The 18,879-nt window shown below is 46.0% G+C and overlaps 1 protein-coding gene across 2 annotated transcripts in view; it reads right to left on the reverse strand.

Annotated features, from left to right (window-relative positions):
• PHIP (pleckstrin homology domain interacting protein) overlaps positions 1–17,982 on the reverse strand; it is a 108,645-nt gene extending 90,663 nt beyond the window's left edge. For both annotated transcript variants that reach the window (XM_066604870.1, XM_066604862.1), the window contains exons 1-4: positions 17,781–17,982; positions 17,622–17,680; positions 17,463–17,492; positions 16,967–17,026 (exon numbers count right to left, since the gene is read on the reverse strand). In XM_066604870.1, coding sequence (XP_066460967.1) covers positions 16,967–17,026; positions 17,463–17,492; positions 17,622–17,680; positions 17,781–17,823 — 192 coding nt within the window. In that variant the 5' untranslated portion in view covers positions 17,824–17,982. The remainder of the gene's footprint in view (positions 1–16,966; positions 17,027–17,462; positions 17,493–17,621; positions 17,681–17,780) is intronic.
• Between the last annotated feature and the right edge of the window lie 897 nt (positions 17,983–18,879).

Consider the following 18,879-nt stretch of genomic DNA (forward strand, 5'->3'; position numbering starts at 1 on the left):
AATATAAACCACACTTGTGTGTAGAAGATACAATGAAGATCATCTGAAGCTGCATGATCAGTCTTATCATGTAAGGGATAGGAAGAATGTCACAGACTGAATCAAACAACCATCCCACTAAAAAAAAGCTTCTAAGATACAAAGAGAATGAAAAATCATTAAAAGATGTTAAACACATACACTGCCTCACTTGGCATTCACATTGTGTCACTATTTGCGGTTACCTCACCGCCACTTTTCTATGGTTGTAATTCAAACAGACGCACTGCACACTAGCAAAGTCCACCATGTAGAGTCCACCACATCCTTCTCAGTGGTCTACTAACCTTCACCCTGCCTACCTCCAGCAGCTCTGACCCGTACATACACTTAAGGCCCATTTACACAACGATTATTGCTCTAAATTCGTTCAAACTAATTTGAGCGATAATTGTTCAATGTAAATGCAAAAAATAAAACCATTGCTCACTATTCATTGAAAGTCAGCGACAAACAACCACAATCAGCATAAAAACAGTTGCTGGATCACTGGCTCCCCGTTGCTTGTAAACGCTCCCAGCTTCACAAAGGTGGTGAAGCGCTGAGTGAGAAGCCAGCAGGGTCTCGGTCCAAACGCTCGGCTCAAGCGCCGTTGACCTAAGCGGTGACGTCAGAGGAAGCAGAGACCTCCCTCATAAAGGCATCATGCCTAGATCAGTGAAGAGGATGTAGAGGCTACAGTCCAGTTCTAAGTTAGGCCCAATGTCCACGGGCGGATTTGATTTGTGGAATCTGCGTGAGAGATCTGCAAATCACGCCACCCAAAGGTAAGAATTGGGCGTCCGCATTTCATTTAACACCTGCGGATTTCTTTATTTGATGCTTGAGTAATAAATTGCAGCATGCTCCATTCATCTCTATGGGATGTTACGATTGGCAGTGCATCCGCAAATACAGATTTGAAGGTTAAAATCAATTAGGGAGGTGAAGTGCCGAGCGCATTCCACCATGCAGAAGAAAGAAGATCTGGCTACGATGGAGAAGACCCGCACGGCAGCCGGACAGGTGAGTGAATGTCTTTTTAGGCCTCGTGGCTGTGGGCAGAGGTGGAAACCCTTAAGGTCATGTGCATACAGTCTTTTTGGTCATACTAAAAAACATATGCCTTTCTCAAGTCATGAAAAAAAAGTTTGGGAAGTAACAGCGCCAAACTCCCTCCGGGGAGGAATACTACTGTATGAAGAGAGTTCTACAAATAGGTGTTCTATAGAACGGTTATATGCCATGTGTGCTGTCCAATTTTTTCGGAAGCTCATACACTGCATATCCTACTCAAGTCCATGAAAACAGACAAGAGAATAGGGAAGGGTAGCAATTTTTTATTCTACACAGTCTGATTGTTTACGTGAAAAAACAGCCGTACGACTACAGTCCATGTGTTGTCCGTGACGTATACAGAGAGCACGAGGACTAACAGTATGCCCTAGTGAAAAAACCCGTAGGCTACTCACACGGATGTTTTTAAACACAATGTTTTAGAACGGCATATTTAAACGCATTTGACCAAGTTTTTAACGCACCCAATCATTGCAATGGGTGGTGTGAAGCAGCTAAAAAAAAGCTGCAACGCCGAAAAATAGAACAGACAGCATTTGATTCAGCACGCATTAGAAACGCCACACTAAAACGATCGTCTGAGAAGCCGTATTGAAATCAATGGAGGTTCGGTACCGCGTTTTTAGAATGTGTTTGAAATACCTGCTTAACGCTGTCAAAAGAAATGTCTGGGCGAGAGTGTCCTTAGTCTAACTTCACACCGGAGTGCGCGATATCGAGCAGTGAATCTCTGCCGCATGTGGTGCTTGACAACTTGCGATTTCCCCGCGGGTGTGAGGAGTTTTCATTTCAGAACTGCCTCGCATCATTTCATTGAAGTAGCGATCCGATATTTTTAATGGGGAAAACCTTGCATCGCACTGCATGCACCAAGCACATGGTGTGATTTTACCGCTGGCCCCATTAACAACAATGGGCGATGCAAACGCACATCCAAAAACGGGGATGTGGCGTGGCCCTCTTCAAAAGAATAAGGTTCAAATTTGTGCATCTCGCAATGCACAAATCTTGTGTGATTTTCTGAGCCGTGTGAAAACTGCCTTGGGGTGAGTTCCACACAGGTCTTTGTGGAAAACTTTTTTAGCTAAAGACAGAAATGCATCCAACAGGAAGGAGAAGTCCTTTATATTTCTCATATCTTTTAGATTAGGTCTCTATTTGGAATAAAAACTGCTCAAAAAAAATTAGACAAAAACCTGACAGATTCAGTCTGCGGAAGAGCTCAAATGCTAGGTTAATGGGGCAAATCTGCGAGCGGATGTCCGACGCGGTTTCCTCGCCACAAAGTGACTTGTCAATTAGTTTCTTGCAGAACCCATATGTGGAAAAACCCATGCTGTGTGAACTATGGTGCAAACTTCGATAAAATGATGCAAATTCCACCTTGAAATCAGCACCCTGAGGGCTCATTCACACGACCGAGATTTTGGCGTGTATTACGGTCACTGGAGTCAATGAAAGTAAATGGACTTTCATTGAGCCACACACTTTAGCATATAAACACTGTGTGTGGATACGCACGAGAAAGAGAAATAGATTGCAGCATGCTCTATTTCTTGCTGTATCACGCAACAAGAGCTATATATATATACACACACACACATATATATATATATACACACACATACACACACACTTTATTTTTATGAACAGTATAAGGGGGGAAAAAAAGAAAAAAAACAAAACACATTGCACATGACCGCATGCCGTGTGATACGCAGTCATACACGGTACACCCACTTCCATATGTGGTCCTGCGGAGGACACCAAAAACTGACTAAAAAACACCACCGCAAAGAATGTGTATAACAGACACACAGATCGCTAAAACACTGCGGGACACTCACAGCGTTTTACGCATACGGTCGTGTGAATAAGGCCCAACTAGCAGCAAAAGTCGGCCATGTGAACGAGACCTTAGGCTTCCTTTACACGGGATGTCTTGTATACAAAATATACATATTTTTTTCTCTTAAATTTTACACTTTTCTGCGGTGAAGTTTTGTAGTCACGGTTTTTGGTTGGGTTATACGTTGTCATGATCCGGCAGTAAACATTACTGACAAAATTCTAAAATACACATAGTGCCACAAACATTGTTCAGATATAAACCACATCTCTACCTTGAATTACAAAGAAAAGAGAATCTGAAATCGGGTTGCTATGGGCAACGGACTATGGAAGAGCAGCTTTTATGCTTAAGAAACTGTGGGGTTCAAATACTCCTGAACCCCCTCAGTGAAAATATAAAAGGGGTTTAGTTTTTATAATGGGTTATCTATCATTCTGACACCCTTGAGCCTTTACAATCTTGGCTTGGTGTAGGAAAACAAAATGTTCCTCAAAATGTTAAATTGGTACGTATCCTAAAGGGTTAAAACAAAAAACACTTAAGTTTTTCAAATGTGCGTCCAGAAAAAAGTAAACAAATATATATCTTATCAAAAATTTGTACAGTACGTTTGCACATATTTGAGATTACAGTTGAAATTTTGGGGGGAAAAAAGACAATTTTTTCTAAATTTTCCCAATTTTGGCGCTTTTAATAACTATACATAAATTCTATTGGTCTATTTTTACCACCTAAATGAAGTACAATATGTGGCGAAAAAACAATGCCAGAATTACTTGGATATGCAAAACCTTTACGGAGTTACTCTATATTAACCCCTTCCCGCTCCTGGACGTACCTGGTACGTCATGGTAGCGGGATACTTCCCGCAACATGACGTACCTGGTACGTCATGTCATTAAAGTGTCGCCGCGGTGACAATCGCGGCGACACAGCAGCGATCTTGGCTGATATCGTCGGCAGACAAGCGAGGCATCCGGGCTGGGGACCAATCAGAGCGGTCCCTCCCCCACGATCGCTGTGATTGGTCAGGGTAAAACTCCCTGACCAATCACAGAGCGGCAGCGGTGTTCGCGCTGTTTAGAATAGGAGCTCTGTCTGCAAGCACCGCAGTGTGTTTCTGGTGCTTGTAGAAAGAGCAACCACCGTATTGTGTGCCATAAAAACGAGCGATTAGAGTGTAGATTAGGCAGGGAGTGAGTGTAGTGTAGTGTAGTGTAGTGGAGTGTAGCAGAGTGGAGTTAGTGATCAGTGTAGTGGAGAGGAGTTAGTCATCAGTGTGGTGTAGTGGAGTGAGTGTTAGTGATCAGTGTGGTGTAGTGTAGTGAGTGTAGTGAGTGATTGATCAGGCAGTGTAGTGTAGTGAGTGATTGATCAGGCAGTGTAGCAGAGTGGAGTGAGTGATCAGAAGTGCAGTGTAGTGTAGTGAGTGAGGGATCTGTAGTGTGTGATCAGAAGTGTAGTGAGTGAGCTGTAGCGTGCGATCAGCAGTGTAGTGTAGCGCAGCGTGTAGTCAGTGTATCCCTTGGTGTAAAAAAAAAAAAAAAAAAAAAAAGGTCCTGTTGTTCCCATTTCGTTACCTGTCCCGTCACCCGTTATTAGTTAGTGTAGCGTTTAGTTAGTCCATCTAGTGTGTAGCGTGTCGTTAGTCCGTGTACTGTCAGTGTATTCGTCTGTGTAAAAAAAAAAATAAGTTCCTGTTGTTCCCATTTCGTTACCTGTCCCGTCACCCGTCATTAGTTAGTGTAGCGTGTCGTTAGTCCGTCTAGTGTGTAGTGTGTCGTTAGTACGTGTACTGTCAGTGTATTCGTCTGTGTAAAAAAAAAAAAAAAAAGAAAAAAAAAAAAAACACTTACGTGAATACACCACATAAGTTTCCGCGTTCTTTCCGACCCCCGTCCCGTGGTCACCCCATCCCGCAGTGTCCCATCTAATAAAACTTTTTCCCCGTGTGCCCCATTTTATATAAATATGGCCCGCAGGAGGTACACTTCAGAGGAACTGTATGCAATCATTGCATCAGACTCGGACTCAGGTAGTGGTGATGACGACCCCACTTTTTTGGCATTCTCCGACTCCTCATCCTCATCCTCATCCAGCGAGTCTGAGCTCCCTGCACCCCCGAGAAGGCGTCCAAGGACCGCCACTGACCCCAATGCATCAGATGCTCACTGGAGTACCCCGGAAGATTACAGACCCCAGATCCCTGATTTTATTGGGAACCCAGGGATTCAATTTGATCCGGAACGGCTCAGAGGGAAGGACTTCTTCAAGTTTTTTTTTTCAGAAGAGTTCATTGCCCATATTGTTACCCAGACTAATTTGTACGCCCAGAATTTTATTCAACAAAATCCCACCTCCAGCTATGCCAGACCCGATAAGTGGACCCCTGTGGATGCACCAGAGATAAAAAAAAATTTGGGGGGCTTATACTAACCATGGGGCTAATAAAGAAGCCAACAATCAGGGCGTACTGGTCTACCGATATTTTGTACCACACCCCAATGTTCCGCATGGCGATGTCGAGGACGCGCTTTGAGTGTATTTTAAAATTTCTGCACTACAATGACAACCAGCTGTGCCCCCCCAGCGATCACCCCAATTACGATCGGTTGTATAAGATCAGGCCCGAAATAGACCATTTTAACGCCAAGTTTGCCCAGGCGTATGCCCCACAGATAAACATTGCAGTAGACGAGTCCCTGGTACACTTCAAGGGGAGGCTAAAATTCCGCCGGTACCTGCCCAGTAAGCGGGCACGGTATGGTGTGAAGTTGTACAAGCTGTGCGAAAGTACATCAGGGTACACCCACAAGTTCCGTATTTACGAGGGGAAGGACACTAAAATTGAGCCCCCAGAATGCCCCCCCGTGCTGGGAGTAACAGGGAAAATAGTGTGGGAACTGGTGCACCCACTATTAGACCAGGGTTACCATCTGTACCTGGATAACTTTTATACCAGTGTCCCCCTGTTTCAGTGCCTCGCTTCCAGAGGAACAGTGGCATGTGGCACTGTTCGGAAAAATCAAAAAAGCCTCCCTAAGACGCTGCTTGGGCAACTGCTCAGAAGGGGTGAGAGCCGGGCCCAATGCAGCGACAATGTATTGTGCGTTAAATATAAGGACAAGAGGGATGTCCTTATGTTGACGACAATACACGGCCACAGCAGTACCCCCTGCCCAGTACGAGGTACCAGTGCAGAGACCCCCAAACCAGACTGCGTCCTCGACTATAATAAGTACATGGGAGGGGTCGATCTATCAGACCAGGTACTGGAGCCCTATAGAGCCATGCGGAAAACACGGGTGTGGTACAAAAAACTGGCCGTGCACCTCGTACAGATGGCACTGTATAATGCCTACGTGCTGTTCCGAGGTGCAGGCCACAGGGGGACATTCCTTGAATTTCAAGAGGAAGTTATCAAGGACCTAATATTTGGGGACCAGGAGGTGGGGGAGAGGCCCAGTACTTCTGGAAGCGAGGCCACAAGAATTGTACCAGGGCAGCATTTTCTCAGTGAAATTCCCTCCACTGCGACGAAGGGAAGGACCCAAAAGAGGTGCAGAGTGTGCTACAAACAGGGGATAAGAAAAGACACCAGATACCAGTGTGAAACGTGCCCCACACAACCCGGCCTCTGTATAAATGAGTGTTTTAAGATCTACCACACGTCCCTGAAATTTTAATTTTTTTATTGCCCTGACGTTTTACCCTGATGTACTTCGCACAGCTTGTACATAAAGCCACATGCTAAGTCCTTTCCTTCTGAGCCCTGCGCCCTAAAAACAGTTTAGATTCACATATGGGGCATTTCCCTGTTGGGTAACATCATGGGTTACGTTTTCTCCTTCTGCCCCTGGTAAAAAATAAAAATCTGGGCCTAAACTGAGCATTATTGGAAAAATGTGAATTTTTCGTTCTCAACTCAAATTGTTAAAAAAAATTCCTCAAATACCTGTGGGTTCAAACCGCTCACTACACCCCTTAAAAAATTCCCTGAGGGGTGTAGTTTCCAAAATGGGGTCAGTTGTTGGGGGTTTCAAATGTACTGCTACCTCAGGGGCACTGCAAACACTACATGGGGTCTGAAAATTATTCCAGCAAAATCTGCATTCAAAAAGCCAAGAAGCGCTCCTATCCTTCTGAGTCCTGCCATGTGCCCATACAACAGGCTACGTCCACATATGGGGCATTTCCGTGTTCGAGAGCAACTGGGTAACGCATCATGGGGTACGTTTTTCCTTCTGCCACTGGTGAAAAATGAAAATCTGGGCCTAAAGCTAAACATTATGTGAAAAATTGGATTTTTTCGTATTGAACTCAAACTGTTAAAAAAAATTCCTCAAACATCTGTGGGTTCAAACCGCTCACTACACCCCTTAATAAATTCCCTGAGGGGTGTAGTTTCCAAAATGGGGTCAGTTATTGGGGGTTTCAAATGTACTGCTACCTCAGGGGCACTGCAAACACTACATGGGGTCTGAAAATTATTCCTGCCAAATCTGCATTCAAAAAGACAAGAAGCGCTCCTTTCCTTCTGAGACCTACCATGTGCCCATACAACAGGCTACGTCCACATATGGGGCATTTCTAAAAACTGCGGAATCTGGGTAATACATTCCAAGTTTTGTTTCTTTGCTAACTCCTACTGTTTTATATTAAAAAAAAGGTTTTATATTGAAAATCAGTAGAAAAAAGGAACTCTTCTAATTTTTGATGCACTTTCCTTTAATTCCTGTAAAACATCTAAAGGGTTAATAAACTTTCTAAATGCCATTTTGAATACTTTGAAGGGTGCTGATTTTAAAATGGGGCAATTCATGGGGGATTCTGATATACAGGCTCGGCAAAACTATGTCTGAACTGCATTGGTCCTTAAAAAATTTAGATTTTGAAATTTGCTAGTAAATGTGAAAAATTACTGCTAAATTTATATACTTTGTGGAGTCTGCAAAAAGTAAAATAACACTTAAAAAATGATTGCTGTGTAAAGTAGGCCTATGGGAAATGTTAATTAATAACTATGTTGTGGTGTTTGACTTTCTATCTTACAAAGAAAACAATTCAAAGTTTGAAAATTGTGAATTTTTCCAAATTTTCAGTAAATTTGGATTTTTTTTCCTAATAAGGACAAAATTTATTGATGAAATTTTTACACTAACATAAAGTACAATATGTCACGAAAAAACAATCTCAGAATCACCTTGATAAGTAAAAGCATTCAAAAGTTATTAGCACAGAAAGTGACAGATGTCAGATTTGAAAAATAAGGCTTGGTCCTTAAGCTCAAAATAGGCCATGTCATTAAGAGGTTAAAGTGACACGTCAGATTTCCAAAATTTAGCTCAGTCAGTAAGCCGCAAACAAGCTTGGTCACTAAGGGGTTAAATAGCTGCATGCTCCATCAGACGCCATGTGTGGGACCGGATGTCCCTCTAACAGCACTTTTTTTTGTATGATGCATGTAGAGCCAATACATCAGGTCTAACAGAAGATTCAGGTCCTGATCTGGCTGCCGAACACTACAACTCTCGGAAGTGCCCTGAATAAAGCGGCTCCCCTACGCTCCAGCCTTCACGCAGATTTACAAAGCATTCAATATAAATCATTTTTTGAAAATACTGGATGATCTTGCAGGCGGCAAAACGTTCATCCCAGCATTGCCACACTCCTTCACGCTTTTAAGTGGGACCTCATGGACTGCGCCTGACAGCCTGTCCAGAAACATGTAGACAGGCATGACTGGAGGTCTCCTGTAGGCCTCTAACAGTACTCCTATTTCTCCTCGCAGCAGATACGGGTACTAAAGGCTCGTTTAGACGAGCGCTGTTAGTAGCGCATAGAACGCACTTCTAAAAGGAAGCGATAGGTTCCTATAGAAGTGTTCACATGAAAGAATGCTAGGCGCACTGAATCAGAGCACCCAACAAAAGATAAGAGATGCGAGTGCAAACTCCCTTGTTGGCTCCGAGGTGCGGGAAAGATAGAACATGTCCTATCTTTGCTGCATACTTTCGATAGGCTCTTATAGGCACCTTGGATCGTGTGAACGGGCTACTTTAGTTGTGTCCAGAAAGGCATATGGTGGTATGCATTAGCCCTTACACTAAATTCACACATTCACCATCTGCAACAAAAGGCAGACATGCAAATAAGTCTACTTTAACCTCAGTTTTATCAAAGAAGGTTCTAGGAAACTGTTCTAAAAGTACTTCGATGGAAAACTGTTACAGTACAGCAAGTATGTGAAGCCACAACCACAGCTTTTAGACCTTTCTGTTGTGATCTCCCCAGAGCCTTTGACAAGGAATAATCAGAGCAAATCAAACACTAATTGAAACGTAAGACCTCATGTCCACAGGCGGGTCGGATTCTGCATGTGGGAGCCCGCAGTGGAATCTGACCCTGCCCGTGGCCGAGAACCCTGCTTACCTGCCCAGGTTTTTTTTTTTTCTGTACTGCGGATGTGTCGATTGGCGTGCTGGCGCACATGCGCAGTACATTTTTTTTTCTTTTTAAACTCCAGCTTTACTACAGAAAGGCCGCAGGTCAGCCGGCTTCCATGTACTTCAATGGAAGCCGCCCATGCGGTAACCGCAGAAAAATGGAGCATGCAGCAATTTCATATCTGCGAGCAGTAAAAGCAATTGGTTGCTTATTGCTGCGGAATGCCGGCTCCGGTTCACACAGGGGAAAAAAAAAAAAAAAAAACGACCCGTGGACATTGGGCCTAAAACTAAGAATTTCTTCATAGCTCTCTACCCACTAATGGGCAAGTCACATGATCAACTTTGATCAAACTTGAAAGAGTATGTTCACATGTTGTGATAATGTAACATATGCAGGTTCGATACAGATGCCTGTGAACATCTGTAGGGTCTGCTGTGTGTGCATGTTACCTTACAAAAATGATGCTGGATCATTGCTACAAAATAGGCAGAGCCGCAGATGTCAGATTGAGAACAAAAGATTAACATGTACTAAAATGTATCAAATACTGGTTTTCACAAACTGTTACATTATATCTTCAAACATGTAAGTAGCATTTACTAGCGATATCCGGAAACCTTGATTTCACTATGCTCAGGTGACTAATTTGTTATTATATCATTCAAAGTTACTTTACTGCAATCAGAACAGGAATTTATGTTATGTGGATTTAAAGTGATCAGATCAGGTTTACAACAGCGCAAGCAATGACTGGTGATCAAGAATTCTTCTAGGTTACCTTTATCTGTTGGAATGGCTGAAGCAATGCATGACTATAATCACCTTTACAAATGCTAGTAAAACGATTTTGGACTGCTAAAAAGGACAAGTTACACATGGGTGGAATAAAGGCCCTTTAACATGCAACAATTATCGCTCAAGATGAATTCAAACGTTTGAAAGTGAGCGATAATCGTTACATGTAAACACGAGCAGTTGCACACTATTTGTTCATTTGTCGTTTGCCAATGGTTTTTACCCCACATAAAAACCATCTTCAAGTCACTCAAGATTCATTCTATTTGAATGCAAATCGTTCAGTCTTTTGAGCTGCTTGCTGACTTGAGGGTAATAAACAACGTACTCCTTGCTCTTGCTTTGCATACATAATGAGTACATTGTTTACTCATGGCAAGGAAGACAATGGAATCCTGCTTGACAGGTAATCCCTTGCATAAACACACGCCCAGCTAAGCAAACAACTCATACTAAGTTTACTTTAGCTAATGAGGGAATGGAGATGATTAAAAGCAATTATCTGTACATGTAATTTTATGCAAAAATGTTGTCACTTCGTCCAGTCGTGAATAGAGATGAGCGAGCGTACTCGGAAAAGCACTACTCGCTCGAGTAATTTGCTTTATCCGAGTATCGCTGTGCTCGTCCCTGAAGATTCGGGTGCCGCTGCAGCTGACAGGTGAGTCGCAGCGGGGAGCAGGCAGGAGAGAGGGAGAGAAAGATCTCCCCTCCGTTCCTCCCCGCTCTCCCCTGCAGCTCCCCGCTCTGTGCCGGCACCCGAATCTTCAGGGACGAGCACAGCGATAGTCGGATAAAGCAAATTACTCGAGCGAGTAGTGCTTTTCCGAGTACACTCGCTCATCTCTAGTCGTGAACAACAAATTCTGCCAACCACAAATTTTTACCGAGTGTGAAAATACTACCTCAGCTTACAAGGAGCGGAACAGCTACAGATTTTCTTCTGCAGAAAATCTGCATAAGATTCCAGTGCAAAAACTGTGTCAAAATACACTCCACTTGTATGGATTTTGATGTGAATCTGTAGCAGATTTCACCTGTTAAATTAAATGGGTGAAATCTGCTGCGGATCCATGACAAAAACTACATCAAAATCAGCAACATATGGTGCACATTTGTGTACGGAGCTGTACCAAAATCTGCAACGCCAGGTATGTGTGAACGTATTCTGAAGATGGATATCTGAAGAAAAAAAAGCTGAACTGCAGGGCTAGATTTTACCAGTTAGGGCTCCTGTCCACAGGCGATGTGTCACTGCGTTATCTGTGGTGATAATCCGGCCGCAGGTAATGCAGTGCACGCTTTCCATAAACTTAACTATGGAAAGTGCAGCCCCCTGTCCACAAGCGCAGAATCATAGAGATTCTCCTCTTGTGGGACTTAAATTGTGGCATGCCACGATTCTCTGCAATGATCCTATCGGTCAGATAGGCTCACCGCAGAGAACTGACAGCTCTCTCCCCTGCTCCTGGGCGGCGGTACATCACTAGTCATATTCCGCCTCACCCATGGACAGGGGGCCTTAGGTGGAATCATTAGAAGTATATGAGAAGTTGCACAGACCTTGGTAGAGATTACTATTTTGTCATTTTAAAATATAGCACGATTATTCAGAAGACTTTTACAGACCAACCATGAACGGCAAGTCAGGCAATGTGCATCTGAAATGACTGGTGTATTCTTGGCTTAAAAGGGGTTTATTGACTTTTTCAAAATTTCCTCCCCTTCCTGCAAAGAAGAACTTTCCAGTTTATAACTATGAGACCAGAGCACTGCTCAATGCCACATCATGTGATCCATGGCATAACCAGGTCTTCTGGCCCCAGTGTCGACCCATGAGCAGGTCACACGGGCTTCTAATATAGAGAGAGAAGACTTGGCCTGTTTACAAGGCTTCACCAATGACGTCCCACTTCAGGGCCTCCCATTGACTACAGTGGTTAGGTTGGTAAATAATGTTTTTCCCCCACCGGAAATTCCCTTTAAACCTACATTATAATAAGTCACTAGTAAACTTCCGCCTAAGGTGTCCTTTTCTTTCATATCTTTAAGAGATATCTACTCAGCCAATTCTCAAAGGGATTGTATTATATTCTGACATATCCACCAAATGTCAGCATGGACAACTATTTGCTGTATACTCAGTAGGTCTTGACAGTATCATGTCCGCAGTGATGTAATACCTAGTGCCTATGTCACCCGATTACTCCTGCAAGAGGTTATGGTACTACACACAATGTCACCAAGACATCGGCCCAGAGTGGCCAATACACCAAATATAACAACCATCGTAAGAGGCGGCTGCTTAGGTGCTCTGAAGCGACTCCCTGTCATCTGCAACAGAGCCACAACTGCCTCTTTGTGGCGTTATTGTGATTTTATTTATTTTACTGGTAAATCGTGACGCCAGAGCTGCATTAGCACAAGAACGTTAAATGTGATGCATGTAAGAAATCACAAGAACCAGGGTTTGAATGTAATAACGTTCTTTTCCATCTCCTTGTTGGTGTCAGTAGTGATCATATATCAGTGGACACATACAAGTCTTTTAGTAAAAGTGGTTATTTTCTTTACGTGTTAGGAGTATCATTAACAGGAATAACGCACATGGGATTCTTTAGGTTAGACAGAGGTGATGCTCTGGGTAACATATGGCACTGCTGGTAGTTTTCCTTGGGCCGGTTTAATGACTCTTCAATGGTGTGAACTGTAAGCAGTATACACCTTCGTTTCGGCCCAGATTATGAGGGTATTCTGTGGTGTCCGTAATTATAACTCTGCTCTGTATTTGGGGCCCCCTCCTCATGGTAAAATGTATATTTCTGTGTTTTACCTCTCGTGTTTGGGCCACCTCGCAGGGACTCTCTTTTGACAGGCCGCAACTTGCCTCTGAATCCAACTGCTCTTCCAGTAGCTCCCTGACTAATGCTGACAGGGATCTTTCTTGTCCCAGTAATCCTAGCTCACTCTCTATACACACCAACACTGTCCCTCTCTCTCTGATGGACACCCGAAGATTTTCACTATATAACTCTTACTTGTCTAACTGCTCACACGGTTCACTTGTTTAACAGCTGACTTACTGACAAACTCTGCCCACTTTACTGTCTGACTGAAATCTCACTATTACTATGACACTCCATCCAAGGACATTATATACTTTACACACACATCCTGCGTTAGAAGGGGTATGTGGGAATTGATGTATCTTCCCATCATATATACGTCATGGATTGTGCAGACTCAATAGTTGAGCCCCACAACGTCTACAGCAGGACCTCGCTGTGACGGCGGCGATCCCCAAGAACGATCCCCACTGTTCGTAGCTTACGAGCTGCGATCAATGTTGATTGCGGCATGTAGGGAGTTAGAAGGAGGGAGCTTCTTTTGTGACATCATTAGCCCTCTACCATGAAATTGATGAGCGCTAACACGTTACCATGGGAACCAGAGGCTTAACACCAGCCTCCAGGCCTACCATGGCTTTCAGTGTGCAAGAATAGCGATAATAGACTGCAGTATAGAAGTACTGCAGTGTGTTTGAGCGTACTTTATGGCCCTTTAGAGTACTTTCATGTACTCTAAAGGGCCATAAAACACAGGTAAAAAATAAATACATAATTCACGTAAAAAACCCTTTAACATTTTTCGCTCTTTTGTTTAAAAAAAATTTAAAAAGCCATGTTTGGTAATGATCCGTGCAAGTTGAAAATACTTTATCCCAACCCCAAAAAGTTTTTTTTTTTTTTTAAACAACCCAAATGATACTAATAAAAATTGCAAATTGTCACCCAAAAAATAAGATCTCACACGTAAAAAAAACCTCTAGGTCTTTGACTACAATAATGCAAGGACAATTTCCAGAAAGGCATTTTATTTAAAAGTTAGAAAAACCTAAAAATTTTTGGTACTTTTTTACCCACAGGGTAAAAAAAAAAAAAAGGGGGGGGGGGGGGGGAAATCATGTCATTTACACCACATAGTGACCACCACTAAAACAATAGAACTTATGTTTTTTCATTTGGTCCCTCACACCCCTTCAAATTACTAACACTTATACATGATTTGTACCCCAAATACTACCAATAGACACTACCGCTCGCCATGCAATAAACGAGCCCTCATAGAGCCATGTAAAAATAAAGTTATGGTTGTTGAAAACTGGAAAAGGAAATCCCAAGAAGTCATTGTGTTCTTAGGTCCAAAAGAGGTCACACTCTTAGGCCTCATGTCCACGGGGAAAATCAGGCCCGCTACGGATTCTACATGTAGAATCTGCAGCGGGTCCCTCCTGCCCCGCGGACATGAGGGCTGAAAATAAGAATTTAAAAGAATTTACCCATCCGTAGCGGGCGGGGAAGGTCTGCTGTTCCTCACGGCCGGATCTTCTTTTTCGGCCGGCGGATGAATTCCTCACGCCGGCGGCACGTCGCCGGCACGTCGTCGACGTGCCGCGCGCATGCGCCGGGCACATCCGCCGAGCCGAAGCAAGAAAGATCCGGCCGTGAGGAAGAGAAGACCTTCCCGGTCCGCTCCGATGGGTAAATACTTTTAATTCCTATTTTAGGTCTCCCGCGGATCCGGACGGCTTCCATAGGCTTCAATAGAAGCCCGCGGGAGCCGTCCCCGCGGGAGACCCGCACGAAAATGGAGCATGGTCCAGATTTTTTCATGCTCCATTTTTTTTTAAATCCCTTTTATTGACCATCCGCAGGTATTTATCTACCCGCGGGTGGTCAATGCATCCCTATGGGATGCGGATCCGCATGCGGGAGATCCGCTGCGGATCTTAAATCATATTTTGCCCGTGGACATGAGGCCTTAGGCCGCCTGCACACGAACGAGTCGGATTCCGGCCCTGACCGTGGCTGGTGACCCTGTGTACCTTCATTTTCCTGTACTGTGGATGTCCGCAGACGCTCACCAACAATCATGCGCAGTATAGAATTTGTTTTTTTAAATATTTGCATTTCCCGTGCCGTCAGTACACAATGACACAGGTACCCACGGCCTACCCGCAATGTCAATTGCGCTACGGGTAGGATGGCTTCCATACACTTCAAATGGAAGCCGGCCGTGTGGAGTCTGCACAAAAATAGAACATGGTAGCCCATACGCATCTATTGAGGCTGTCCACGTGGAATCCACGTTAAAATAGAGCATTCTGCGATTTTTATTTCACAATTTGTACCTGCAAGTGTGAAGGAAAATTTGAAAACACATTCCCTTCCATGCCCGCATTTTACTGTGGATTTTCCATGCAGTTGGTGATGGTACTGGTACATTATGTCTCCACCAGAATTATGGGTGGAGACATGGGTTGGCCTGGTGGAGGTAGAGGGAACGCCCACAGCTTATGATTGGCACGGGGGATACACACCCTCACTGAGTGTAAAAGAGTCAGCGGCTCCTGCTCCGGGCAGCTAATGGAAGTGGCTCCAGCAATACAGTCTCCAGTCTACTACTCCTGCCATCCAGTTGATGGCCGGCTTACAAGCGGCTCTGGCACTCTTGCACCGGCTGTCGACTTTGTATCAGGTCGCCTCTTCTAAATGGCTCTGGCTGTCCAGCTGCAGCCCTGGCCGCACAGCTCCTCGAAGCGGCTCCAACTGCCCTTCAGGGATGGGGAGTGAGCGCTTAGCCAGCAGCGGCTGCTGGAGGAGCTGCTGTGGACATCTCCTCCAGCCACGACACCCCCAAGGCAACAAACAACACAGGGAAGCTCCGGATTCTCTGTTCCCTCACTGATAGACGAGGACATCAGCCAATCTGGAGCTTGAGGGGCGTTACCTGTCACTATAGGTCTCCACCTATAATTCTGGTGGAGACATAATGCACCAGTACTGATGACGATTGCGCAATCTGCAATTCAAGTCTGTTTGTGTGAGCCCAGCCTTAGGCCGCCTGCACACCTGCTTTTCCTGCATCATCACCTAGTGATGACGAGGAATCCGCCACCTTTCTGCAATGTTGTCAGGTCAGACAGCTTCCATTGACTTCAGCGGATTCCGCACAAAAATGGTGCATGCTGCAATTTTTTTTCCGTGAGCGGAAAAATCGCAGTCATGCAGATGCTCCATGGGTATGAATTGGTGCGATTGCGGATTCCGCACCAATTCAAACGCGTTGGTGTGCAGGGGTTAATCCAGTAGAATGCATGCACTGACCAAGGACTGTCCTTCAGGACTCTGGGAAAGCTACATCAGAAAGCCGTTCAGGCATCACTCAGCTTTCCCAGGAGAAGACAGGCCTGAGACTGCTTCACAAGCAAACATATAACATGGCGATTGTCCTGTGGGAGGCGCACGCTGAGGAATCATAGAGCCGGCTGCCGTGACTGCACGGCGGCGGCCTCGGCCAGCTGAGCCCACTGTGGGGCCGAGTACTCGCTGCTGCTAGTAGCGCCTGAGGCAGAGTGTGAGGCGGCCGCTCGCACGCACAGGCCCCGCCCCCTCAGCTTCTGCTTCCAGGCCGCAGCCCCGCCCCCCGCTCGCCGCCGCCGCACAACATCCATGACGTCTCTTTTATTTCCCCCACATAAAGATGGGATTCACCGGGCCGTCTCCCCGCACAGCCGCCCGTCCCCCCACCACCAGTGCCGGCCGTGAGCTGCCCCAGCCCCGAGCCCAGCGCCGTCCCCACACCCCCGGTATACCGCTCACAACACGCACTATACATCAATGGCAAGTCCAAAAAATGCGGGAAATTCAATTTTATTTCACTGTGCGAAAATATAAGGTAATAAAAACTTTTGCTCAGCAGTGGGAGACTCACCAAATTCTGGTAGGTCCGGGGGTGCTCGTCGCCGGTCCAGTCCACCCTGCGGGGCAGCAGCTGCGGGGGGAGACAAGAGTGAGGGGTCTGCCGGCACTTCTGTGCATCCTGGTCAACTTGGAGGAAAACTACTTATATTTAGAGCATTTAGGAGTGAGGAGAGAAGCGGCTGCACCGAGAGCCTCAGCGCCGGCCCCGCGCCTCTCAGGGGGCGCCCAGCGGCGGCCGACCACCCCCCAACCCTCACAGGGGAGGGGGGCATGGCAGCTCAGCACCCCGCTGCCCCCCAATAATACCCCGTCGCCCCCCACGCCCCCCTGTGCAGCCTGCTGGCAGGGAGGGGGAGGGAGCCGCACGCTCAGATCATCGCATCGCCTCTCTCCCAAAGAGAATTGGCCGACCTGATCTCGGGGGGCGACGGGTGATATCGGGGGGTCGCAGGCAGTCGTCTGGGGGACCCCCACCCCGGAACCCCCCACCCGCATCCACTGCTCACCTCCTTCTTCTCCACTTCTCGGATGAGGACCTGCGGAGAGAGAGCACAACATCATCACTACCCATCCAGATGCCCCCCTGGACACACATACTGGGGGGCTGCTGCCCAAGGGCGCTGCAGGCAGGGGGCGCACCCCCCGGCACGGGGCTGAGCGGGTACCTGAGCCGCCTCCTGGCAGGGTCCATCTTCCAGGAATCTGGCAACGAGGAAATAGAGCTCTGCAAGACACAGAAACAGAGGATGAGGGTGAGCCGTCCATGGACGGAGGACAGAGCCGTGCAGGTTGTTTATTGGGGGCTGCTGGGAGGGGGCACATACCGGATCTGAGCTCGGTGCTGTGCTGGCTGCTGGAGGAGGACATGTTGGGGTTGCTGGGTATCCCCCCTCCTCCTGCACTGCCTCCTCCTCCTCCTGCCGCTACCGCCGCCGGAGCGGATCCCCGGGCCCTGCCCCTGGAGCTGTCAGGGTCTGGAGCAGGAAGGAGAAAGAGAAGCCTCCGCTCTCCACCATGCAAAGCCAGGCGGAGGGAGGAGGAAACAACAAGCCAGAGTGAGATGTGTTCTCACTGCCTAGTGTATCCCTCCGCCCAGCACTGAAGAAGGCAAGAAAGAAGTCCCACTCTTCCCACAAGCCCTGCACAACTTCTACATTCCTGGAAACCCCCTGATTTCTACATATAAAAAAAAACTTGCTCATCGGAGGAGTGTGCACCCCCTGATGGGGCACCGCAATCTACACATTGTTTGGGATCATCCAGTTTTTTGTTTTTTTCAAGCTATTGGCCTACCAAGGTCTATTAGGTAAAAATGTGACTTTCCCTGCGTGTATCCGTGCTGTACGAAGCATGGCAATGTCCGATTAATCACCAAGATTATTAACGATACGCATTTCAGTGATGCTACTAACGAATCACATGAACGGACACAAGTGTACATGTAATTAAGTTCTATAGCAAAAAAGTTTAGATTTAAGGGGGAACCTAGATTTACGTCTCTGGGACCCTTTTACAGTGAGCGATAATCGTTAAGATTCTCGCGGGAATCTGACCGATAAGCATTCAGTGTAAATGCTGGCAGCGAATGACAGTGAACAATAATTAATTCGCCGTTCTGTTTCTGCAGGCATAAAAATCAAACGACGATCGGCTCATGTAAACAGGCAGATCATCTATGAACGACTGCCTGTTAGCTGTGAATGGAGGCAGGTGGCCAGAGCGATTTCCGGCCCACTCTGCCTCTATTCACTCAGCAATACTTGCTCCTGTTTGAAAGCACAGGAGCGATTGTCTCTGGAAGTCTGTCGGGCGCTGAAGTATCCGACTGGCGTTCCATGTAAAAGGACCCTAGGGCTAGGTGCACACTAAACATGAACGCGAGTCGCGCAGCACACATCTGACAGTGTGTGCGCTGCCCAATTT

The sequence above is a fragment of the Eleutherodactylus coqui genome, chromosome 1 (assembly GCF_035609145.1).
Source record: "Eleutherodactylus coqui strain aEleCoq1 chromosome 1, aEleCoq1.hap1, whole genome shotgun sequence".
NCBI classification, from domain to species: Eukaryota; Metazoa; Chordata; class Amphibia; order Anura; family Eleutherodactylidae; genus Eleutherodactylus; species Eleutherodactylus coqui.